This window comes from Epithele typhae (genome assembly GCF_022376455.1).
Source record: "Epithele typhae strain CBS 203.58 chromosome Unknown BXZ73scaffold_46, whole genome shotgun sequence".
Classification (NCBI taxonomy): Eukaryota; Fungi; Basidiomycota; class Agaricomycetes; order Polyporales; family Epitheliaceae; genus Epithele; species Epithele typhae.
In genome coordinates this window covers 246,128-269,960 of record NW_025954237.1, presented here as the reverse complement: position 1 = coordinate 269,960, position 23,833 = coordinate 246,128, and the positions used below count along the sequence as shown (strand labels likewise).

Below are 23,833 nucleotides of genomic sequence, written 5' to 3'. Positions count from 1 at the left end.
GCTCACATTGTGTGCGTCTCTGATGGTTAGATCTTGTCTAAAATTCGCTAGCTGGAGGTGAGATGATAGATCTTCATCCGGGAAGTAGTGGTACCTAGACGAGACGGGGAACCGTGCGTGTGCCATGACGCGGGCGAAGCGTTGCAGGCTGCCGTGGAGGGCAGCATGAGCACTTGAGTCCCATCCGTGCCGGTTCGGAGCTGCCGATGGACAGGCCGAAGTGTGCAGGCCCGGGCTGGATGACCATGCGGGCGATACGCATTAGGGAAGGCGACACATCACGTGTACGCCTCTGATGGTTGGATATTGTCCAGAAATTCGCTAGCCGTTGGGATGGAGTCCTGTCGGAGAGGACTGGCCTGTCGTCAAAATCAAAGAAGCAATGTCGGGAAGTTGTAAGCGTTGCCGACTCCAACAATGGTTGTGGACATTTTTACCGTGATGCGGTAGCCTGTGGTAGCTTGCAGCACTTTAAGGGCAACGTAAAGTGGAACTGGAGTCTGGATATTCGTGAGGAATGCCGCTATCGTTGCCGCGGCGTCGGTGAGTACCAGGCACTCGCTTTGCAAGGTAAATGTTCGATTCCGATGGACAGAACGTTCACGTGGGCGTGTTTGGTGTCTGAAATCAGAGCTCTCTTCGACTCTTAATTTCACGGCGTTGAGTAAAGTTCTGGATGATGAACATTTGCGCCATACTAGTCAGTGGGGGTGGTGATCCGCGCCCCGTCTCGAAGCACTCACCGGGCACGCCTGGTGAGGCCTTGAGGTAAGTTGAGGACCGCTGATCGCAGATAAAAGAAGCCGGAGTCCGTGCATCAGAGAGCCAAGACAGAGCTGCGAGGGTGTATGGAAACAGGTGCATGCGCCCTGGTCTTGGATCCAGCCGTTAGGCTGTGGCCGGGGGAGGACCGTTTGGGGTTCGTGACGGAGGGTCACATCGCGCGGGATTTGTACTCAGCCCGTTATTATGCTTACCGCATATATGGGGAAGGGGTGCGCTTGCGTGGCGCAGAGGGAAGAAGGGAGAGAACCAACATCGATTTCGGAGGGGGGAGAGAAGAGAGAGAGAGAGAGTTGATGCGCGTTAACTACTATCGCGACGACATCAGGTGACCCGACCCCAAGTCACGATTCCGGATGACCCTCAAAGTTGAGAGGGTTTCTGAGCACGCCCGCTAAACTTTTGCGTCCGAAACCCCCATCACGACCGAGTCGGCTGTTGCCCCACCGGGCCCCCGGAATATCGAACATCGAGCATTGAGTATTGAGCGCTGAGCACGCGCGGGCTGCGCGCGGGGGAACGAGGCGCCCGCACCGCTCCGGAGTCACAACCCGCCAGAGTCGCGGGAGGGCATTCAATTGGCTCGGCACCAAGCAAGTACCAAGTCAGTTCAGACTCCTATGCGTTACAAGCAGAGTCCAGCATCCAGAGTGAGGGGCGCGTATGCGGAGGTCGACGTGGGAAGTGGGTAGAGAGGAGTCCAGACGTAATGCATGACGAGAGGGTGGCAAAACACTGGGCCAAAGCGGGATAGTCAGACGGCGTGTAAGTTAAATTAGATGCTGGTGTAGGGGTTGTGGCGTGAGGAGTGGAAGAGGACGGGGACTAGCATGAGGATGGAGCCGTGAGAGTGCCGCGGGGTCTGACTAGGAGGACAGCTTGTGGGAGGGGCCACGAGAAGCCAAGACCGCTCAAGGAAGAAATGAGAGACATCTACCGGTAAGCCTGACCGAAGTTTCAGCCTTAGCTCGCTCGTTCGCTCTGCAACCGACGACGCTCCCGCTCACCTTTTTGATCGCATGGCGCTGAGTACGCTTCTCGAGGTAGTGCTTCAGGCGCCGCAAGTCGCTCAGGAAGAACATGGGCATGATGGTGAGCATGAGTGGGATTGCGACCTCCCAGAAGCTACGGAGAAACCGCACGGTTAGCTAGAACGTGGCGGACAGGACGCAAAGGGGGCGTACAAGATATCGCTGTGGTGAGTCACGGAGAACATCGTATAGAAGTTCATGCCCTGCGTCGGTCCGCGTCTCAGCATGCAGCATAATGGGCGGACGAGGGGGGGAGACGTACGAAGTACCCGGTGAGCAGGGTGAGAGGCAGGCAGATGATGGTTATGAGCGTGAGGCGTCGCCTGTGGGTCGAACCGTCAGCTTTCCCGCCCTCCGGCAACCTTAGGCACCTGTGGCGACGCACATGACCTCGTTCATCTCATACGATGCCATCTGCACAGCAGAAAACATGTGAGCGAACGATGTCGCACGCAGACGTGGAAACGCTCACGTTGAAAGTGTAATCCATCAGGTTCGATGTCACGTCCGCGATCATGTCCAAGCTGGAGAGAATGTACTCCATATGATCATGCACGTCCGCCTGTGTGACCCAAAGCCAATCCGCGCGGAAAGTGCCCGGAGCACAAGAAAGCACCCATGCAAACCCGGCCCGATCAGCTCGGAGTAAGTTGAGGGAGGGGATGTGCGACGTACGAGGTATATCTTAGCCTTGTGGCTCATGTAGCCCTCCTCTTTCCTCTTATCCTCTATCGTATCTCGCAACGCCATGGCGCGGTCGACGTCGTACCTGCGGAGGCCATAGATGACGGTCTTGATGGGCTCTAGGGTGCGCTTATGCAGAACGAGGTCGCCTTGCAGGATGTGAACTGCCAGACGTCGCGTGAGTTCGTGATCCAGATCATGGTTCTGGAGATCAGGGACCAACGTCTGCGAACTGTCTTCATGCTCGGCTTGAGCAGCACAGCTTGCTCGATCTTCAACATCTTCCCCTGATACTCCTCGACGACCTCCAGGGCCTGGTCAACAACTATAGAGCGCATATAGTGAGTCCAGATCCCGGAGTCCCCACCATGGCACACCTACCCAGATCCAACAAAGACTGAACGAGGAGCGACGGGTCCGCCGTCGCCCGGAGGCCCGTGTCCTTCTGCCGAAGCCGCTCAGAAATCGGCGCGGTCAGGTCCAAGTTGTTGTCTGCACCCTCTCCCCAGTCAGTCTCACGTCCCCTCCCTCTCCCCTCTCTCAACCATGAACTGAACTGAACTCACCCCTGTTGATCGAAATCACAGTGCCGTCCCTCATCAGAAAGATGCAGATCGGCCGGATCCGCACATTCACGCGCTCCCCGCGCGTGAGCTCCCTCACCAGCTCCCGGTTCCTCGCGTTCCGCCGCCGCTTTGCCTGGCTCTCGTCGTCCCCGCCGTCCCCCGCCTCGTTGTTGAACCGCAGGCCGAACGCCCCCGGCGCGGCCTCGACGTCCACCTGCACGCACGCCTTCGCTTTCCCCTTCCCCTTCCCCGCGCCGCGCTGGCGAAGGCCCGAGTTCATAGTCCCTCGGAGCTTCCCGGGGCCCACGCTCCCGTACACGGTGCGCTCGTCGACGTCCGCGTCCGCGTCGAGCGGCTCGGGCGACGCCGAACGCGGGAGACCCTCGGACGCGCCAGCCATGTACTCCGCGTCGGAGACGTCAGAGGAAGAGGAAGCGTCATCGGAGTCGAGGCCGAGGGTGTGGCAGAGGACGCGGAGGAAGAGGTGGCGCGGGTAGTAGTCCGCCTTCGAGCGTGGGTGCCCGCGCTGGTGCAGGACGTCCTCGAGCGCGAGCGGGTGGAGGTCTGCGGGCGGACGGGCGGTGTGGTCAGCGGTGAGCGGTCATGGTCGTGCAGTATGGATCGGGCGGGGCGCGGGGTGCGCGGAGGGGACCGTTGACGCGGAGGATGAACGGATGGGACGGCGTACGCGGAGGGAGCGTAGGTTGCGGCTCCCGCGACCCGCGACCCGCCAATCGACGTGCCTCCGGGGCCCCTCCAACCCCCACCACACTGCCTCCAAACGACGCAGACGAAGGTAAAGAGCGACTCACCATACTTCAACGCCAACGCGCTCATGACGTCCCAGCTAACACCCCCCACATTGATCCACCGCACCTTCACCCACGGCTCGCGCGCGCACGCGCCCGGGTCCGCGAGGTACCGCACGAACGCGTCGTTCCCCATCCGCCCCACGCTCGTCCGCACGGTCGAGTAGTCGCACACCTCGACGACGCACCGCGCGTGCACGTGCCCGTACGCCGCGAACGCGCTCGCGCGCCGCGGGTCCGCGCCGGGCTCCGCACCCGCCGCCGCGCGCTGCGCCCTGCCCCCGTGCGCGAAGAGCGCGGACGCGCGCCGGACGGCCATCACCCGCTGGACGACCGCGCGGAAGCGCTCCTTCGGGGCGGGGACGGGCTGCGACGGTGCGGCTGGGCGGGAAGGCGTGGGCGAGAGCACGGGCATGGGGACGATGTGTGGGGCGTGTATGGGGCTGGGGGCGGTGGACGCGGTGCGGTGGCGGGCGGCGAGGGCTTGGGCGGGGGTGATGCCGCCGACGTTGTTCGTGCGGGGTGCAGGGACATGGCGGGCGGCGGAGGGCCCGTTCCAGGTCGGGGAGGAGAGTATGCCTTCCTCGGGGTCGGGGGTGAGGGAGCGGCCCTCGGAGTCGCTGAAGCTGTTTTCGCGAGGCATGGCGCGGAGGTGAATGGGGCAAGTGCAGAGAATCAGCGCATGGACGACGAGGCGAAAGGAGAGGAGAGGAGGGGCGAGCGGGGCGAGGTTGGAGGCCTGCTCTGGATCTGACAGCAGATGACAGCTGGGTTCGCACGTCTTCTGCACCAGTGCGTTCAAATTGAAAAAGGCCTGTGCCCTCGCCTGAAATAACTCACACAACCGCCCGCCCCGTAACCGCCCCGGCGATTCCATAGCACCTGTTCCATATATGGCATCTTCCGGACCGTGCCATGCGACCGAGAGCAGCAGTCTTGGATCCGCGCGACTCGAACGAGCGCACCGCGCAATGTACGCGCGAGGACATATACTTACGACGGCCCTTCGCATTGGAACGAAGATTCGCTTTCTATGCCCATGTACAGGGTGCTGCTGGCCAGGCCGAGTCATGCCTCACGCAGGCGTCCTTGCAGTGCGCAGTTGCGCGTGTGCCTGACCACCAACGCGTCTTAGACCGCCCAATCTCACCATCTGCTTCCGCACATTGACATCCGCCTGTTCCGTTTGTTCCGCTTGTCTTCGGGTGGGCCAAAAATATTGCGTCGAAACGATCGTTGTGTTTGCTCTCTCCCTCTCACTCCCTGACCTCAGCACGGCCACGTCGAGCACTCGAATTGACGCATCGCAGAGGTCCGACAAAACGAGACCCAGTCAGACTACGTAGGGGTATCTGTATGCGAGCGCGGTATACACAAGGAATACCAGAACATACCTCGTCACAGCTAGTAACAAGCAGATAGAGACCTCGGTCTCCCGCACATACGCGGTCGAAGCCCGAAATCAGAACGACGCGTGCGACTACCGAAGAAACATTGTGATACGAGATCGCGTGGAGCGGAGAGGATTCAACTTATGGTTCGTAGATCCACCTTTTGGAGAAGAACCCTGCAAAAAATGCTCGTCACCGACCGGCGCAGCCGCCCAGAAACGACTCACCGTCGAAGCCGGTGTCGGGATCGAAACCCTCCTGCTCAGCCATCCCGCGCGCCCGCTCCCCGACCTCACGCCAGATCTCGACGGCGCCGACTGAACCTGCACCGCGCTCGATCCACCACCACCGATGGACGCGGCTGAGCGGCTCTTGCGCGATGCGCTGCAACGCCGCGCACAGGGCGCTCGACGTCTGCGCGTCTTGGTCTGCTTCTGCGTCGCCGCGCGTGCCTTCGTCCTGAGAACTCGAAGCGCGTTCCTCGATCTGGGCGAGCATCTCCTCAGAGACCGCGCAGGATCCCAAGCCGAGGACGCGGAGCGTCGGCGCTGCGTCTGCGAGAGCGGCCGGAAGTGCCACACGGAGGGCGCGGACGCGTTCGAGCTCGACGGCAAAGTCACCGTTCTCCAGAGTCGCGATGTCACCGCCGTAGAGGTGGATTGGCTTCGGCTCGAGTGTGGCGTTGAAGTAGACGGGGGAGACGGTCGAAAGCACAGTGACCAGCGCTGTCTGTGCGCACAGACGTGAGTATGCAAGGGATCTAAGGAGACAAACTTCACGACGAGGAACGCACCATCAGCTCCGAGAACACGCTCGGGCACTTCATGTCGCACGCGATGGTGAGGTGCAGTGTCCGCAGACGGCCGGCCATCCGCGGCCACAACAGCGGCCTCTCCGGATCCGTGCGCGTACGAGACGGTTCCGCGGCTTCCACGGACACAGGCAGCTCCAGGCCGGACACCACGCCCGAGAGCAGCTCAAGGAAACTCCCAAGAGGGGCACTGAGCGCCCACTCCTTCCCCAGCTCCAGGTCGGACGCGTTCAGCACGACCGGTATGCCCTCTGGTACGCAAAGCCGGCCGACGTGGGGCGGTGGGCGGTACAGTAAGGAGGACGGGGCAGGAGGCTTCGGGGGAGTTCCGATCATCGGGAGCTCGCATGTGAGCGTGCGGAGGGCCGGCCACTCGTGCCGGGTGAGGGCTAGTTCGAGAGACGCATTATGCTGCTCAACGTGGAGGTCGGTGACGTGTGGGCAGAACGGGACGATCTCCATCGGGCATGAGAGCAAAGTGAGGTGGCGGACGTTTGGGAGGGGCGCAAAGAGGGGGAACGGGGACCCAGGGTGGTAGTCGGCGAGCAGCTGATCCCACGTGTAGACGGAGGTGATGGCCAGCTTGGTGAGGCAAGGGAGGGCGGAAAGTGCGCGGAAGAGGCGCGAGAAGTGGCTGGTGGGAATAGGGGTGTCGGTCCCTTCTAAGGAGATTAAGAGGTGACGGAGGGTAGAGGTGAGTGGGGCGAGCGCCGTGGGTAGTAAACCGACCGTGAGTGTGGACGCGTGGAGGAGCCAAAGGGCGGTTAGGTGAGGCAAGGTGGCGAGGATGTCCAGAATGAGGGGAGCTCGTTGCACGTATTCTTCAGTAGCTGGTATGGTTACGCAGCGCAGATGAGGGAGTCTTTTGAGCACCGTAAGGACCCGGCCAACGTGGCGCTTGCGTCCTCGACGGGAGTCCCATAGGTTGCCCCCACTGGCGGCCTTGTGGCCAGGTAAGTTGAAGTGCCAAGCGTAGTTTGAGCGAGGGTTTGGAAGGAAAGTGTCGTGGGCAAGGAGGAAGTAGTTCTCGTTTGAAAACCGAGCCATAGTGGGGTGTTCGGGTAGGCGGGCGTAGGCGATGATATATGGCATGGCGAGGACGTAGAGCGCTTTGGAGGTGAGAGCGACGGAAAGCGCATCTTGGCGGTCGAGGAAGCTGAGGATCTGGTCCAGCTCGTCTTCGCGCAGACGCGGTCCGAGCGCCATCCTGGGCTGCGAGCGGCGAGTGCTGGACAACCTCTTTCCTGCGGACGTTGTGCTCCATATCGATGAGCTGGCGACGCCTGATCTAATCTAATCTAAAACGTAGCCCGCGCCGTCCAGGGCCTTCCGGACTGTTCATCTTTTACATCGGCCACGACCGTCGTCGGCTCACACCAATAGCCCCGTGACCCCCTGCAGATGGGCAGATCGAGGTGCTGCAGGGGGATATCCGTTAGTCGCTCCTATATGTCATTGCAAACCGGTAAGCTTAAGTCTTGTCTTTCAAAATACACCTCCGAGCACGACACGTTCCTCTCTCTGGCGGCGAGATCGCATGCCGCGTGATACGCACCACACGGAAGCTCGTGGTCAAGACCGTTACGGTGTTAAGCGACGTGGACACGCACTCGTTTTCTGTCAAGCTCGTACGCCCTTCCTCACGGCAGAGACCTTCACGGGGGGTTGAAGCGCGGATGTAGGCGGATGAGGTGTATTGCATCAGACCCGCGTCGTCCGCGGAGGGCCACGTGAGTTCTTCCGCTACTGTATCCGCATGTTGTCCTCAAGAGATGGACTTTACCCGCTGCGCATAGACACGATCGTGGAAGTGCGCCACGGAACCCGTGCGGAGGTACATACGCGTTCGCAATTTTTGGGCGCATACACCGTCCACGTCGAGTATGCTGTACACCCATGTTACGGCTTTCTGAGCGAGAACGCGGACTTTGCGGAGCGACTCGCGCTGGAGGGGATCACGTTTGCCAGGTCTCTGGCGAGTGCCGCCGTGAGCATGGGCTCGAACAGGTGTGTGGTTCTTCCACGAGCAGGCGTGGCGGCGAGGCTAAGTGCGGTGACAGCGAGTCGAAGAATCTGCTGCAGGTGTTCCGGTCGTCCCTAGCCACACGGGACAAACCAGGATCCCGACTTCTTGCAGCAAGAAGCTCTGCGCACAGGTACGAGGGTCTTCATCACCTCCCCGCCCGAGACTGTCCACATAGAGTAACCAGCCCCCACCAAACCCGTCCAAGGAGGTGGTGTGCGCATCGTACATGCACTCGGCGACAGACCCATCTGAAAAGATGTATTCGCAGAGTCTTTTAGGGTCTCTGATTTGGTGTCCGAGATTACCTGGCGGCATATCCATCCGCCAAAGTGATGGTGTGGTCGCGGAGCACCGCTTAAATCTATAGTCAGAGGTCCACGTTCCAGGGGTACAAAACCAAACGAGTGAGCGCAGGGGTGGGGTGAGGAGTAAGAGTACAGGAAGGCGAGCAAAGCATAGCGACAGGATAGTGTAATGTAAGCAGGGCAGGGCAAGGAGTGGCAGAACTCGGAACACACAAGAACCATGTACATATGGGTCCGATATCACAAAGCCAATGGGCACGGCGAGCACCGGTATAGATTATAGATTGAGCGCAGATAGTTGAGATTTTGACCGAACGTGGGGGCGTGAAAGGTCGTGAAGTTCCGGGAACGGGGGTCGACGTCGAGGGGGATGCAAGCGACCGAGTGAAACAGGTGGTGTCCAGTGGGGGCCCGGTATGTCACAGGAAGGACGCGCGGAGACGGTCGAAGGCACGATAGTCGATCATCTACGCCCTCTTGAAGGACTACAAAGACAGCTCAGTGAACGATCGACGGCGAAGAACACACTACGTACCTTGACGACGGCGCGCCGCGTCAGCCGCTTCTCGATGTAGTGCGCCATCCGCTTGAAGTCGTTGAACAAGAACAGAGGGATGACCACTGCCATGAGCGGCAGCGCGATCTCCCAGAAAAGGAGGTCGCTGTTTTCCATCACGGACCACATTGGATCGAAGTTCATACCCTGCGGAGCCGTCTGAGTGCCTGCTCGAGAAGTCAAGTTGGTGACTTACGAAGTACCCAGTGAGCAGTGTGAGAGGAAGGAAATGATTGTCGCGAGGGTCAGTCGGCGCCTGGGGAACGGAGGTGGTCAGTTCGCCCATTCGCAGATTGTAAGGTACGTTGCACCCACATCACTTCGTTCATCTCATATGACGCCATCTGCAGAGGCCACAGTTAGGTTGCGTGTTGCTCTGTCACAGGAAGTATCCACTCACGTTGAACGTGTAATTAATCAGGTTCTCGGTGATCCCCGCGATCATGTCCAGACTGGTGAGGATATACTCCATGTGGTCGTGGACATCAGCCTGCACGAAAATCATGCAAGTAGAAGGGACCGAGGGGCGACCCGATGAGCACGCAGGATACCAAGTAAAGAACGAGAGGACCCACCAGGTAGATCTTCGCCTTATGGCTCATGTAACCCTCTTCCTTCACGTTCGCATCCGCGTGCTCCCTCAACGCCATCGCACGGTCAACATCGTACCGACGGAGACCATAGATGACGGTCTTGATTGGCTCGAGAGTGCGCTTGTGGAGGATGAGGTCGCCCTGGAGGATATGGACTGCACAGCGCGGTGAGCGCGCCATTCGGGTGACAACACACGGGGAAAGAGACTCACGTCTCCGGACCGTCTTCATGCTGGGCTTCAGTAGGACCGCCTGCTCGACCTTCAGAATCCTCCCCTGGTACTCCTCCACCACCTCCATCGCCGAGTCGACCACTATCCCCAAGAGATTTCAGTCAACATCCTGAAGTAGCAGGCAATCAACTCACCGAGGTCAAGCAGCGACTGGACCAGCATCGACGGGTCCGCCGTCGTCCGCAGCCCCGTGTCCCGCTGCCTCAACCGCTCCGTGATCGGTGCCGTGAAGTTGAGGGTGTTGTCTATGCGCCCCGTCAGCCCCGCAGCGCATACAGCCAGGCAGCGCATACGACGCACCCTTGTGGATCGAGATGACGGTCCCGTCCTTGAACAGGAACAGGCACATCGGCCGGATCTGCACGTTCACGCGGTCGCCCCGGGTGAGCTCCTTGACCAGCTTCCGGTTCCGCGCGTTCTTCTGCGCCTGCTCGCTCTCCGCCATCCCGCCGAACCGCGCGCCCGTCGGCCCCGCCTGCTCGACGTCCGCCCGCCGCCCCCGGTACCGCAGCCCGCCGGCGTGGCCCATGCTCGCGAACTTGGCGCGGTCCGCGCTGCCGTGCATCGTCTTCTCGTCGACCTCCTCGTCCTCGTACTCGTCGTCGTCGCCGATCGGGCCGGGGACGCGGAGCGCGGCAGGCTCGAGATCGTCGTCTCGAGCGTCGTCGCCTCCTCCTCGGCGCCGAGCGTGTGGCAGAGCATGCGGATGAAGAGGTGCTGAGGATAGTAGTCCGTTTTGGAGCGCGCGTGCCCGCGCTGCGTGAGCACATCTTCGAGCGCAAGCGGATGGAGGTCTGTCGGTAACGGCGCATGTCAGCGTCAGGGACCGAGTCCGACGGGTGAGAACATGCGGCGTGCAGGCTCCCGTCACGAAAAAAACGTCACGCCGGGGGGAGGGCGGTGGGATAATCACAAGGTAATGCGTATTGCCTCCTGCTGATCGCGAGACGGTGCCTAAGCCGCATAGACGCGACGCCCAGAGTGCCCACGCCCAACCCCTACCCCACAGATGTGCGGGGCTCGCAGGAAACATACGAAAAAACAAGCGGAAAGACGAAAGGAATGGGCACGCACCGTACTTGAGCGCGAGCGCGCTGATCACGTCCCAGCTGATGCCGCCAATGTTGATCCAGCGGACCTTGACCCAGGGCTCGCGCTTGCTCGCGCCCTCGTCGTTGAGGAGGCGGATGAACTCGGCGTTCGTCATCCGCCCGAAGCTCGTCCGGAACGTCGAGTAGTCGTTGACCTCGATCAGGCACTGCTGGCGGATGTGCCCGTAGTTGACGAACGCGCTCGCGCGCCGCGGGTCCACGCCGGGCTCCGCGCCGACCCCGCGACGGGCCATGAGGGACGACGTGCGGCTCATCGCCATCACCTTGCGCACCGTCGCCCGGAAGCGGTCCTTCGGCGTCTGGGAGGGGTAGGCGGTCGGGCGCGCGGGGGAGGTGGGGGCGGCGAGGGAGCGCCTGGAGATGCTACGGTGCTGCTGGACGGCGGCGTAAGCCATGGCCGGCGTGGTGGTGACCACGGGGCCCGTTCTGCGGTCTGTCCATCCCATGTGGGGGACGTGGCCATGCCGTCTTCGGGGTCGGGGGTGAGGGAGCGGCCCTCAGAGTCGCTGAAGCTGTTCTCGCGAGGCATGGCAGGAAATGAAGGGAAAGAAGAGGCCAGCACCGAGGAAAACGAGTGTGTCGTTGTGGCGGACGACGATAAAGGGAGAAGAGATGGAGGTGGAAGTGCGGAGGAAAAGGCCTGGCACTGGCCTGTCGACTGCAGCATGTGCGGTGGGCGCTTGAGCAGCGCTATTCATGGGGCCTGATCGAGCTTCTTTCCAGGCATCACGTCCGCGCCCTTCCTTTCCTGCTCGCCATGTCCCCGATACGCTGCTGCACCACCACGCAGGATGGCCAAAGCCCACTCCCAGGTATTCAAAGTGTATCGGTTCCTCGAGGATCCCTCCCAACGCGGTGGATCCGTTGTCAGGTTGCGCCAGGAACGAGTGTGGTTCAGCACAGGCGCATCTCCAATTGCCATCATCCCTCGTTCCGAATGCCAAGCACACTGCAGCTGAATGCTTTTCAGACGATTGAAGGCGCGACCATATCCACGGTTAACACCAGATACTTGTGGAACGCGTCGACAATATAAACACGTGATCGTGTTCCACTGCGCCGAGCTTGCGCACGCTGCACGACGCTCGTTCTACATATACTGGAAATACTTCACTTGCGGCCACTTTGAGTGCGGTTGCCTTCGAGCTATGGTCGGTGAGTACGACACGCGCAGAGCGTCGAAACCGCTACCGAATCAAGATCTCGCGGCGTCGGAAGACCGATCAACACCCAGTTGCACCATCGTGCGAACGACTGGACAAGGTGAGTACATGTGGTCTTGTCTCCAGATTCCGCACCCCACTTGGCTACCACCAGCTGACCATGCGTGTTGTCCTCGTGCGGTTTATAACACACAGCACGCCAGGTCAAATATATTCAAACCTACGGGTGAGCAACCTGAGCTTGTTCGAGATGAGAATTATTGATAAGGTCGGACTTGCAAATGTCCGCTCTGTTGCGAGCATGCCGCAGGTCTCACCTGGGGATACAACGATAGATTAGCGCAGCCATGGATCAGCGCAGCTTGAAAGTCGGTGGTCTGGTGGTGCCGGCGCGGCGGAGTCCAAACGCGGAAGGCCGGAGCGTTCCGGGTAGCGCTCACCTGATGGGAGCACCTCCTACCATCTCCGTCGAAAATCTCCTGCTTTATGGGATCTCATCGCAGCTCCAACTCGTTGAGTATGTCAAGTCCTGCGGCTAGCGGGCCGGAGACTCTCTACCATTTACCTTCACAACGAGGTGGCTGGTGCACGTATGCATCACGGTTCACCCCCTGCCACTCGCGCGAAGGTAAGTGTGCTTTCAGCTGCATTTTCAAACTTAAGTCACAACGTCATGCGATCAAGGGTCGGAGAGAGAGAGCTCTGATAACCAGAGCTCAGACCCGCCCACGGTAGATGAGAACGTTATATTTACCTGGATCAAACATCCCCCTTATATGGTGAGTGCCTGATGCTCCCCGACGCGGCAGCGACGATAGCGTCCTTCCCCGCGAAACCTCCAGTCCCCTTTGCATCCGTTTGAGCTGCCCTCAAAGCAACACATGCTGACACTTCACATTAATTTTACGCACATGCTGAACCTTCGTTGGACTCGGCAGCACTTACAACTTCTTGCCGTTCCATCAGCATTGGTTGTTTGAATTCAACGAGAAGCCTAAGAGCGCGCAAACTTCGCCGCCGACGGGACCCCATCTTGACGACTAGCGAACTTCTAGACAAAGTCTAAATATCAGAAGCGCACAGATGAAGTATTGCCTTTAACTCTAACGCGTATTGCTCGCATAGCTCATCCGACCCGAGCTGCATACTTTGGCCCGCATCCAACATCGGAACTTAAGGTACTCACGCTGCCCTCCGCTGCAACACTCTACCCGTGTCATGGAACATGCACCGGTGCCGCGTCTTGTCTAGGTACCGCTGTTCCCCGGGGGAAGTTCTATCTTCCCACATTCGCAGTTTTTGCCCACGGCGTTCCTCCGTGCCAAATGTGTGCGCTACGCCGCCGCTGGGCTAGCGCGAGCTCTTCGGTCCGTCCCTGATAGCTCTTACGCATCCCGTGAACCTTACCCAAGCGACGACAGAGACCCTTTTGTCGGCGGCTGCGCAGTATATGTAGCGATCCGCGAGCTCACCCATGCGGAAGTTTCGACGACCGTGCCTCCCTCCCCTTCCCTCCCCCCGCACTGCCGTCCTTCGCTCTTGCACGCGCTGCCCCTCGCGCGCTGCGCTCCCGCTCCTTATCGTCTTCCACGCGATCGACCGCCGACCCGTCAACCCAGGCTTAACGAAGCCCGACGCCCGCGACATTGGACAATGTCCACTAACTCGAGCGACGCTGACGCCGCCGCGGCGCTCGCGGCGCTCTCCACCATCGCGCTCGACAACACCCTCGGCGCGTGGCTCGTGGGGGTCGTCTTCAGCCTCCTGTACGTCGCGTCGTGTCTTCCGCTATTTTCTCGCGCGCTACGATAATGTCGTGGCGCCGTCCATGCACCAGCCTTGTTGTACGGGACCGCCCGGACGTCGGAAGTCGGGAGAGTCGCGCGATAGTCGCGAAGTCCGCGCGAGAAGCCGGCGGCGTGGCATGAGATTGACGCCCATCACGTGCTGACGCCTCGTCCCCGCAGGCTGAACGGGATGCTCATCAGCCAGACGTTCCAATACTACCGGGCTTTCCCCAAGGACCAAAAGCTGCTCAAGATATGGGTACGTGCGATGCACGTGGATCGATGAGCGCTGACAAACGTCTCTACTAGGTGGCCGTAGTGGTGTGCGTGCATTCGTCAGACACCGACGGAATGGGATGTTACGCTGACATGGACATCTGACACTTGACAGATTTTTGGAAACTTTCACTTCGGCGCTCATCTGTCACACTTCGTAAGTCCCGGGTTGAACCGTCAAAGTGCTTGTGGCCGACCTCGTCCGCGCTAGTTACTTTTACCTGGTGACTAAGTACTGGGATTCGACGTATTTCTTCGTCAGCCCCCCGGTGTGGTCGCTTGACGTGAGTTCTCGCCGCGTCTGGACTCAGCCCTAGCTCATGGCACTTTTCTGCCGCAGCTGCTGCCTGTTCCTGGTGTAAGAATCGCATCAACCCGGCGTAAATGGCGTTTGCGCTGAACTTTAGATTTGCAGTCCGTCGCGGCCCTTTTGTCCCAGAGCTTTTTCGCTCGTCGGGTATGGTTGAGTATGTCGATCCGGCTCTTCGACGCCTCGAGATTAATTGTAGAACTGATCGCCGATCTCACATCGTAGTCGCACCGAAGTTCCGACCCGTTGTAGCGGTCGCCGTAAGTGGCATGCGTATTCTGCGTCTCCGCACCTGCTCACACTCTTCGAAAAGATCATTCTTATCATAGGCAACGTTGGTGAGAACATTCCGCGTGGCTCGTTCGGCTTGACATGCCAATGCTGAACTATGTGTGGTATTATCTCGCTGTCTACTAGGCTGCTTTAGTGGTGAGTGTCGGCCTCCTTTTACGCACACCCAGTAATCCGGAAGCTGACCTGTGTCTTTTTCCTGATTAGCCCTGGCTGTGAAGATGTCGGTGGTTCTCCGGGTTCCTCATAACATTTCGGCTTTCTCACTACTGGTACGGATATGCCGCAGGTTCCGGGCACCCAACATAACAGAATCCCTCGGGTTTTCGGTTCGTAACTTGCACTTTGAACCATGAGGTATATCCCTTCTGACGCCCATCGTTTCTTACGACAGTGGCTTGCCACTGTTGGATCGTCCATCCAGATGGGCGGGGACCTGATGATCACGTCGACCCTCATCTATGTCCTCCACACTAGCCGTGCTGGGATGAACAAGTACGCATTCAATATTTTAGGGAACGCACGTCATATTTACACGATGGGGCTACAGAACCAACACCATGCTCGACACACTCATCACCTACGCGATCAGCTCAGGTACGTGCCATATTCTCATTTCTGTGTCCTGGCTTTAGATTGACAAATGCAGGTATGACGACATGGTGAATTCGCGATATCTCATGCACTTAGCGGCATTTTTCTGATGACTTCCGCGCTCCACTTCATGCAGCGTCGTCCACATCCTAAACGTCTCCTTCGTACGCGCTCGTCCCATCGCATTGTCAGAAGTCGATCTGACGTCCATCGGTGCACAGTCGATCAAATACCCCGACAACTTCATCTACGCCGCGCTCTCCTGCGTGCTCACCAAGCTGTACGCCAACACCTTCCTCGTCGCGTACGTCCCCCATGACACCTCCCACCGCCCACCCGAGGCTTACTAGACCGCCCCCTCGCGCGCAGGCTGAACACCCGCAAGTCCCTCGGGATCATGGACGATGGCACGTGCGAGACCTCGCCCTTCCACGGCTTCAGCGGCGCCTCCGTCCGCATCCACCACCCGCAGCCGAGCGTGCACGTGCGTCCGCCCCCCTCACCCGCTCTCGTCGTCGGCGCGCTGACGCCCCCGCACTGCCGCAGGTCTCGAACGGCGGGTTCCCGTACAGCCAGACCGCCTCCGGCGGTCAGATCGAGCTCAAGGTCGTCACCGAGGTCGCCGACGACGACGCGGACGAGTACGACGGCCGCGGGAGCAAGACCGCGCCGTACGACGCGTGAGGCGCTCTCTAGTGCGTCCGCATGTCCGCGCGCGCGACGCGTAGGACACCTCGGCCGCTCGGAAATCGAACGGCGCACGCGCGTATGCTGGTGTCCGACGGTGGCCCGCCCGTTCCGCACGCCCCTGATGCTGGGGGCTGTCGCTTTCGACGAGCCTATCCGTTATCAGAGGCGCGTTTCCGGGCGCCGGCTTTGTTCGCGGCCGGCGTCCGTCATGGTCGGGCCTGGCCGAATTCTGTTGCGTTCCTTGCCGAGCACGCCTCGCTGCCTCTCACTGCTACCTCGTCTGGGAGGCGGAATGTATGTACTATTGCGCTACGCTCACTCGGGACGCTCACACCCCTCCACCTCGTACATTATCATCTACTCAATCACACGATCTCTTGCGACTCCAGGAGAGAGCCCGAGTCGTAGCCGTCTCGACACAGAGCCCGTGAGGCCGCCCGCCGAGTGTCAACTTGGCTGAAAATTGTCGATCGACCTTCAATCCAGTTCCAAGTTTATTGGTGATGAGATGCATTTGGCGCATCGTTTGTCATTGTTCTATGACATGCAGTATACTGACATGCCATATGTTCCGATTAGCGTTCGGAAATAGGAGGTGTGGGTAACGGCCAAACAACGCGGAAGAGATTTTGAAATCCGACTGAGAAGTATTGGAGATCCCGCCTTGTTCTCGTGCACGTACAAGCACATGCTCCTTACGCCGTATGCGATCCTTGGGATACGCACTCGTCTGTCCATCCCTTGGGGCTCCATGCTCCGATGCATCTGAACGGGCACCTCACATGCAGAAGGAGGCCGGCACGCTTCCCTGTATGCACCCTCGTGGACGGTCTTAGGTTCTCGGTCGCTTGAGGGGTATGGGGAGCGGGAGGAAGCGTGTCTAGGCGAGTACTCCAAACGGAGTGGTGAACGGGACGCGGAACGCACGCTGCACCACGCATGGCCGGGAGCGGTGAATGGGAAGCATAAACATACATACACATTTGGGCGTACTCGCCCCCAGACGGTACGCTCGGCGCGGGAACAGAGTACATTGGATATCAGAACACGACAGACAGAAAGAATAGAAAACTTATAAAACAGGGCTGCGGACGGGGATGCGTTCGAGGTCAGAAGTACGTGAGCAAAGCCGAACAGAGGTCCAGCGATTGGTCGACCCGCGGGCCCGGGGCCCGGGATGCATTGAGGCAGAGCAGGAGGCGGATGACGACGACGGAGGCCTCCCCCCGCGTCGATGCGGGGAAGGCGAAGCGAGCGCGACGTACGGTCGCCACGTCCAGGGTCCCCCGGGGATCATCACTGCAGAAACGTCTTCCCGATCGGGGAAAAGACGAGCGTGCCCTTCGGCGGCTGCGTCACCTGCGGGGAGCACGCCGTCAGATGCCGGCAGCGCGCGGACGCACGGAACGGGGGCGGGGACGGGGATGGTCGCCGGCGAGCGCGCACGCACCGTGTTGAGCGGGTCTGCGACCTCGAACTTGCCCTCGAGCAGCGACGGCGTCGCACGCGCGATGAGCGACATCACGATCAGCTTGATCTCTGTGAGTTCAGGCGCGGACCGCGTGGTCGCCGGCGGCATGAGGGTGAGCGTCGTGCGTGTGGCGGGCGAGCGGGCAGATAATCGCTCACCGTTGACAGCGAGCACGCGCCCGGGGCACGCGAAGCGGCCGAGCCCAAAGACGATGTGCGCAGGCCCGGTCATGACCGCCTCCTTGCCCGAGTCGGCCCATTGGAAGCCGTTGAAGTCGCGCGGGGCGTCGCCGAACACGTCCGGGTTCTCATGCACCGTCGTCGCCAGCACGGTGACGAACGAGCCCTTGGGGATGACGACGTCGCCGAGCGGGACGTCGCACGTCGTGTAGCGCATCGCGGCGATTGTGTCGCCTTTCAGGCGCATCACCTCACGGATGAACGAGTCCATGAGGCGGGCGTGCCGTAAGGAGCGCGCGGTGAGGCGCAGCGCGCCGGTGTCGTCCTCTTCGAGCACCTCGGAGAGCTCTTGTCGGAGAGGCTCGAGGTACTCCGGGCGGGTGGCGAGCTGGCAGAGGACCCACTGGGAGACGACGGTGCTATCGATGGTGGTAAGCTCAGAGCCTGAGTGCACGCTATGAACAGGGCCTACGTTGTGTGTACGGCAGCAAAGATCAGACTGTCAGAAAATGGCAAGGCGTGAGCGGCGCCATGGAGAAGGCGGGGCACCACTCACCAAAGTAGGAGGACTGCGATATATACCCGCCGCGCCCAGCCGATGCTTTTCCCGCCGTTCGCTCGGTAGTACGTTTTGGTGATGAGGTAAAGAACACTCTTGGGCTTGGGTCGCGCGACACAAAGAGTAAGCGAAGAGCCAAAGGATGGATTGAGCAACGTACGAACCTCATTTTTAGCAGAGATGCGCCGCCGGAGCGCTCAGCCTCAGACATCAGTCGTTCGTATTGATCGATGTCGCGCCAGACTTGTGGGCCGAAGGTGCGGAAGAAGCCGAGCGGAATGCGGATGAGAATGACTTTCACCCTGCGGAGGAATACAATGTATTCGTCAGCCAGAGCCGTCATACGGGCCCGTCTCGGACATGTGGGGCCGGGTATCGATCGGCACGTAATGCCGTCAGAGGTACCGGACGCAGGGAAGACGAAGGAGAGAAGTGCGAGCCGGCGAAAATTCTCACCAGGTATACAGAATCCAGAGGTAGGGGAGATATCTGCCCACCAGCGAGAAATTCTGGTACTGCCCCGTAAGTTCGGCCATGCAGTTTGACACGTCTTCGATGGTCGCCAGATTGTGGTCGTTGACATAATCCTAACACAAAATTATCAGTTCCTTGCTCACCGCGATCTGCAGGAAACTATTCATTCTCAACTGACCTGTCCCAGAAGCAGAATCAGAGTGGTCTCTGCGATCGTGTTGTGGTAATGGTCGTGGCAATTGGGGTGTTTCCCGTCTTTCGCGCCCGCGATCGACATTTGTATGAACTCTTTCGTGTCGCGTTGGAAGAGAGGCCATACTATTACGTGCAAAACGTCAAAAGGCAGAGGAAAAAGCATTTGACAGAAGCTTACTCCTCTCGACTATTTCATCGATGCGATTCACAATACCGTCCCTGACGAAGTCCTGCAGGTCGCGGAAAAGCGCGCCTTCTGTGAAGGCCATGAGAGGCTGGAGGTTCATGATCTATGCAAGCGCATGGTGAGCTAAAGGGAGAAGCGAAGTGCGAGACACAGAACGCACGGCGGCAGAACCTCGTTCGAAGCTGAAGAGGCGGTCGCACGTGAGCACGTATCGGGCGTACTCGTGATTCACGATGTACTCCAGCTGCAAACACTATCATAAGCTGTGACCGGGAAAGAGCCCCGATGGCACTTACGTTACCCTTCCGCCGGACGCCGATGACAGGGCCGTGTGCGGCAAATGCCTCTCCGTATGCTTCGCGCGGTCTCTTAAAGATATCCTCCGCCTGGCAGCGTGTGAGCGTCGGGGGCATCGTACAGACACCACACACCAGCGACCCACCGGTATCTCAACCATGGGCGGAAGACGGTCCTTGGGGATCTAACAGGGATGTACGATGAGCCATGGCCAGTGTGGTACACATAGAACGTACCAGATCGCGTTGGAGGTACCAGCCGTAGCCCACAATGGAGAACAAGAGCGCGATGAGGTATGGGTGGTCCATGTCGAAAGAGAGAGAACTGGAGGTATGGGAGTCGTGGAGCAGCAGGCTTATGTAGGGACACTCGTCGTCGCGTGGTCTGTCCTTCATCCAACGAAGCTCTTCCGGATGCGGTCTGTCTGTCGGAGCATGAAGCCGGCCTCAGTCCGAGGATGGCTGAGAAGCTAGCCGGTCCGCATGCCTCGCCCAGATCTTGATACGAAGCATAAGGCGAAGAGGACAGTTAAGCGAGACGGAGGCAGACGGACGGATCCCATGGTCGTCTACCTCCGTGGCCTTGCGTGAGGAGGCATCATGGACCTGCCAGTGCGGTGGACATCTTCAATCTGAAAATCGCGTAAGCAAACACCACGCCTGACAAGTCGCCGTGACAGACGCACCTTTTCAAGCCCCACCGGCATGTTCCGCGTGCATTATGCTGGTGGCAAGTCTGGGGCTTCAAGGGAAACCAGCCGCACACGACGCACGTTGCGAAATCGCGCATAGCATTTAGAGCATTTGAATGGGCTACACGATCATTACGGGACTAAGCAGGGTGGCATTAAGGCAGAACAGTAGTCCGAGCGGGGGAAACACATGGGAGGACGGAAATGAGGATGGGAAATAGGCGCAGGGCCGTTTTTTTCGGAGACCCTCGGATTTGAAACTCCGATCGGACGGGACTAGTTCGTCTCAAATAGATTTGTGGCTCCGAGATAAGATCGAACTTCTTCGAATACAACCTTGCAATCCCGAAGCATATCGAGTCTCGCTCCGATATATCTTCGACAACCTGTCCTTCCACGCGTCGAAGGGATCGCCCGCAAACCGATATTTACAGCCTGCTCCACAGAGATGAGGAACGCACTCCCGGACGGACAAGCTCAAGCTTCAAGTTTCAATCAAGGGCAGGGATTCTGTGTCATCGACGGATAGAAGGTCGGCCTAAGGGAGACTAATTGACGGTGAGCTTAGTAATTTTCTCTTCTGAGGCAATGGGGGATGTTTTCCAGTGACCAACTTGAAAACAACATATGATACTGTTCATCAAATAGCTTCCATAAGATGGAACACCAACATCAGTGGTTCTCGAGCACTCTGGTGTGAATGCGATGTGAAGGTATTCGTCATGCCACCGCTTGGTTGGCTTCCTAATTTACTACTAACCTACGGGTATCCGTTCAGAATAAGTATGAATGCCGTATCTCTCGCTGCTTCTGCCGACGGCGATGCTCTCCTCGTAGTATGTAACATCTTGTCATGTTGCTGTACAACAAAAGTGTACCGTTTCTGTGCGCGAGAACATACGTGGCACCTCTACGATCAGATAGTCGAAGACGTTTGAGCAGCCACCCTTTTCAAAAATCAGTTCGGATTCTCATACGCCCACATTCTCGGACGCCGTACGTACGACCCCTCCTGGCCTGCCTCTCCCTTGCGTAGCTGACGGGCTTCCTCCGAGATGAAAGGCGGATCTGGGATCGTCGGTGTCTGCAATGTGGGATCTCGGGCCCCGCCGACCGATCTCTGCCCTATCACCCATGCTCCTCCACGCGGCTGAGAACCCAACCTGTCCCAATCTTGGAACTTCGCTTGCCTCCTCTGCCTTCGGGGTCGATGATATTCCAAGCCTGCTTCCCACACCTACCAAAAGCGCCGAATAACTGCCGCAGCCCAAGGCACCAGCCCCTGCTCCGCGCTGGGGCTGCCAGCGGGGAGCCATGGAACGCGCTCTCATCGTTCCCACTATGCGCCGGGCAGTCAGATACCCCTGCGTTCGGAAGTGCGCGATTGGTGAGCAGTCCTCCGCGATGATTCGTCCGCCATCATCGATGACGCGGAAAACGTGTTAGCACGGCTCGGGTGCACGCATGAAGCGCTTCTAGAGGCCACCAGGACGGACATTGCCTGGCCACGCCGTACCTATCGAGTCGCATCCAGCGGCGGAGCACGGGGAACGAGGCGACATTACCGGCCACACAAGTCGCGCGTTGCGGAAGTGCTCTTAGACCGTCGGCTTCAGGGCACAAGGTGATAAGACGGGAACAGAAGGCGAGATTGTCATTGGTCACAGCATGCAGGAGCGGACCAGATCCCCAGAACGCTATCTAACATACAGCATCCGGCGCCCTCGGGGTCTGTCGTTCAGAGATGCGCACCATGGGTGCGCTGCTGCAGGTACATCATCAACCGCGACGTCGAGCTCGGCCTCAGGTCCGCCTCGACCACGTCAAAGCGGACCGCACCCTTCCCAGCCGGGAACTTCCCGGAGTCCATCGACATCTCCTCCGCATCCACGGAGTCCCACGAGCTGAGGCTGTCGAGGGAGCTGGAGTCGTCGTCCGACGAGCTGTACGACCCGGTGGTCCAGGAGACGACCGAGTGCGCGGTGCAATCCAGTTTTTTCTCTTGGGACGTGGACGATCCCGCCTCCGACTCTGACTCCGAGTCCGACTCGGACGAGCCCGACTCCGACTCTGACTCCGAGTCCGACTCGGACGAGCCCGACTCCGAGGCGGCGGTGTGGCGCGGGAGCCCGACGATCAGGTGAGCGCGCTTCGTCCAGTCGGCGGCCGCAGGACGGGGCGTGTCGACCTCGCCCTCGTTGGGCCTGCCGATGGCGGCAACGTGTAGGGGCGTGTGCGGGGCGTCGACGGCCGCGAACCGCTTGTCGAGCTTCTTTGGCGCCTGCTCGCTCGCCCACTCCGCCGTGTGGTCCTCCTCGTCGACCTCGAGCACGCGCGGCATGAACGGCGTCGCGCGCCGGTCGCGCACCACGCGCCGTGCGGCTTCGTCGCAACCGACGCCGCAGAAGTCCGTGTGCCACGCGTGGAGGGGGGCGGAGAACGTGTTGAGCGCGTGCACCGCGCGGCGGAGTGCGGTGAGGTTGATGCGCGAGAGCGGGTCGGGGTTGAGCATCCGGCGGAGGAGCGTGACGGCGGCGGGCGAGAGCGGCGCCCACTTGCTGAGGTAGTCCGCGTCGGCGAGGTAGGCGGCGAACGCGGGGTCGGAGCGGTCCGCCTTCGTCCACGGGTACCGCCCGGTGAGCATGTTGACGAGGATGATGCCGAGCGACCAGATGTCGGCCGTGCGGGGGTTGAACGGCACGTGTGAGGTGAGGTCCCCGATGGACTCTGCGGCGGATGTGTCAGTGCTGAGCTTCAGGGCGACGGGGGACGTAATGCGTGACATACCTGGGCTCATGTAGACACCGGTGCTAGCATCGAATTCGGAAATCGTGGACCGCGTCGTTGCCAGGCCGAAGTCGGTCAGGAAGAGCTCTGAGCCATCTTGGTTGACGAGGATATTTTCCGGCTTGAGGTCACGGTGCGCGATGTTATTCATGTGACAGGCGGTGACGGCGTCGACGAGCGAGATGAAGGCCATGCGGAGAAGCTCCTCGTTGTCCTTGTACGTCCCCCTTACGGCGATGTGCTCGAGAAGGTCGCCGGTGTCGCAGAGGTCCAGAATGATGAAGGTGCGGTCGTCCTCGTCGACGACGTCGTACATAGTGACTATGCCGGGGTATAACGTCATGGCCATGTGGAGGGAGATCTCGCGGCGAATGTTCTCAAGTTCGAATGGCTGACGCCCGGCTTTCTGGAGGACCTTGATGGCCCAGTAGGTCGGGACAGGGTCCCGGGAGGTGCGGAGATCGAGGGCCTTGTAGACGACGCCGTAGCTACCAGCGCCGAGGATATCGTGGAGCCAGTAGTTGCTGTCGACAACGGTGCCAATAAGACACTGGTTGTCGATAGGCGAAGACATGTTGGTAGCGATATTAGAGAAGAGGGGGCGAAGGTTGATAGAAGGCGGAGGTTATGATGATAGGCACAAGTGGTGAAGTGAAACGATTATGTGGTGCAAAGGTGAAAGGGTTCTCCAGGAACGATGGAAGGAAGTGTAGAAGTTGGTGATGGAGATGGCCCAATGGAATCTGGGTCTTTAAATATTGTGAGCACTCTGAGGACGATTCGAGGAATGTAAAGTCGGACATACCTCCGCAGTCGCGGACACAAATGAAAGCGGGTCTCAAGGCGGGGGAAGTAGCGGGAGTGCGTGAGTAGGGGACAGGAGGCTTATCCGAGATAAGTTCCCGTGCGGGACGGAACGAAATCGAGGCGGATGCATCTTCGCAGAAATTTTGAACTTGACCAGACCAGCAAGTGTGAACAG

The 23,833-nt window shown here is 59.6% G+C and overlaps 6 protein-coding genes across 6 annotated transcripts; 1 reads left to right on the top strand and 5 right to left on the bottom strand.

Moving 5' to 3' along the window:
• Positions 1 to 1,558: 1,558 nt before the first annotated feature.
• On the bottom strand, positions 1,559 to 4,516 carry BXZ73DRAFT_103985 (uncharacterized protein; the record flags this gene model as incomplete). The annotated part of the gene is made up of 12 exons (XM_048015770.1): positions 1,559 to 1,649; positions 1,721 to 1,728; positions 1,791 to 1,908; positions 1,968 to 2,017; positions 2,077 to 2,137; positions 2,200 to 2,228; positions 2,287 to 2,376; positions 2,490 to 2,662; positions 2,722 to 2,823; positions 2,880 to 2,990; positions 3,065 to 3,628; positions 3,877 to 4,516. 12 exons carry the CDS (start codon positions 4,514 to 4,516, stop codon positions 1,559 to 1,561), a joined length of 2,037 nt encoding a protein of 678 aa, XP_047875250.1.
• An 889-nt stretch (positions 4,517 to 5,405) lies between these two features.
• BXZ73DRAFT_103984 (uncharacterized protein) lies at positions 5,406 to 7,281 on the bottom strand (the record flags this gene model as incomplete). The annotated part of the gene is made up of 3 exons (XM_048015769.1): positions 5,406 to 5,440; positions 5,492 to 5,993; positions 6,058 to 7,281. 3 exons carry the CDS (start codon positions 7,279 to 7,281, stop codon positions 5,406 to 5,408), a joined length of 1,761 nt encoding a protein of 586 aa, XP_047875249.1.
• A 1,592-nt stretch (positions 7,282 to 8,873) lies between these two features.
• Positions 8,874 to 11,429, bottom strand: BXZ73DRAFT_91487 (uncharacterized protein; the record flags this gene model as incomplete). Its single annotated transcript, XM_048025993.1, has 12 exons — positions 8,874 to 8,891; positions 8,942 to 9,109; positions 9,159 to 9,218; positions 9,283 to 9,306; positions 9,363 to 9,452; positions 9,538 to 9,710; positions 9,768 to 9,869; positions 9,923 to 10,033; positions 10,089 to 10,342; positions 10,414 to 10,582; positions 10,863 to 11,254; positions 11,281 to 11,429. The coding sequence occupies 12 exons, from the start codon at positions 11,427 to 11,429 to the stop codon at positions 8,874 to 8,876; spliced, it is 1,710 nt and encodes a 569-aa protein (XP_047875248.1).
• Positions 11,430 to 13,716: 2,287 nt separating this feature from the next.
• Positions 13,717 to 16,005, top strand: BXZ73DRAFT_103982 (uncharacterized protein; the record flags this gene model as incomplete). Its single annotated transcript, XM_048015768.1, has 19 exons — positions 13,717 to 13,829; positions 14,031 to 14,109; positions 14,160 to 14,173; positions 14,242 to 14,283; positions 14,338 to 14,410; positions 14,467 to 14,484; positions 14,542 to 14,593; positions 14,662 to 14,696; positions 14,750 to 14,774; positions 14,854 to 14,865; positions 14,935 to 14,950; positions 15,017 to 15,056; positions 15,122 to 15,222; positions 15,278 to 15,324; positions 15,377 to 15,389; positions 15,458 to 15,485; positions 15,543 to 15,625; positions 15,691 to 15,805; positions 15,868 to 16,005. 19 exons carry the CDS (start codon positions 13,717 to 13,719, stop codon positions 16,003 to 16,005), a joined length of 1,044 nt encoding a protein of 347 aa, XP_047875247.1.
• Positions 16,006 to 17,307: 1,302 nt separating this feature from the next.
• Positions 17,308 to 19,681, bottom strand: BXZ73DRAFT_91486 (cytochrome P450; the record flags this gene model as incomplete). Its single annotated transcript, XM_048025992.1, has 12 exons — positions 17,308 to 17,370; positions 17,462 to 17,550; positions 17,641 to 18,080; positions 18,134 to 18,160; positions 18,218 to 18,321; positions 18,381 to 18,522; positions 18,677 to 18,807; positions 18,873 to 19,012; positions 19,068 to 19,179; positions 19,237 to 19,320; positions 19,373 to 19,462; positions 19,610 to 19,681. 12 exons carry the CDS (start codon positions 19,679 to 19,681, stop codon positions 17,308 to 17,310), a joined length of 1,494 nt encoding a protein of 497 aa, XP_047875246.1.
• A 2,820-nt stretch (positions 19,682 to 22,501) lies between these two features.
• BXZ73DRAFT_51143 (kinase-like domain-containing protein) lies at positions 22,502 to 23,425 on the bottom strand (the record flags this gene model as incomplete). Its single annotated transcript, XM_048020568.1, has 2 exons — positions 22,502 to 22,791; positions 22,852 to 23,425. Coding segments are annotated over 2 exons (864 nt in total), but the record flags the coding sequence as incomplete, so codon positions are not given.
• Between the last annotated feature and the right edge of the window lie 408 nt (positions 23,426 to 23,833).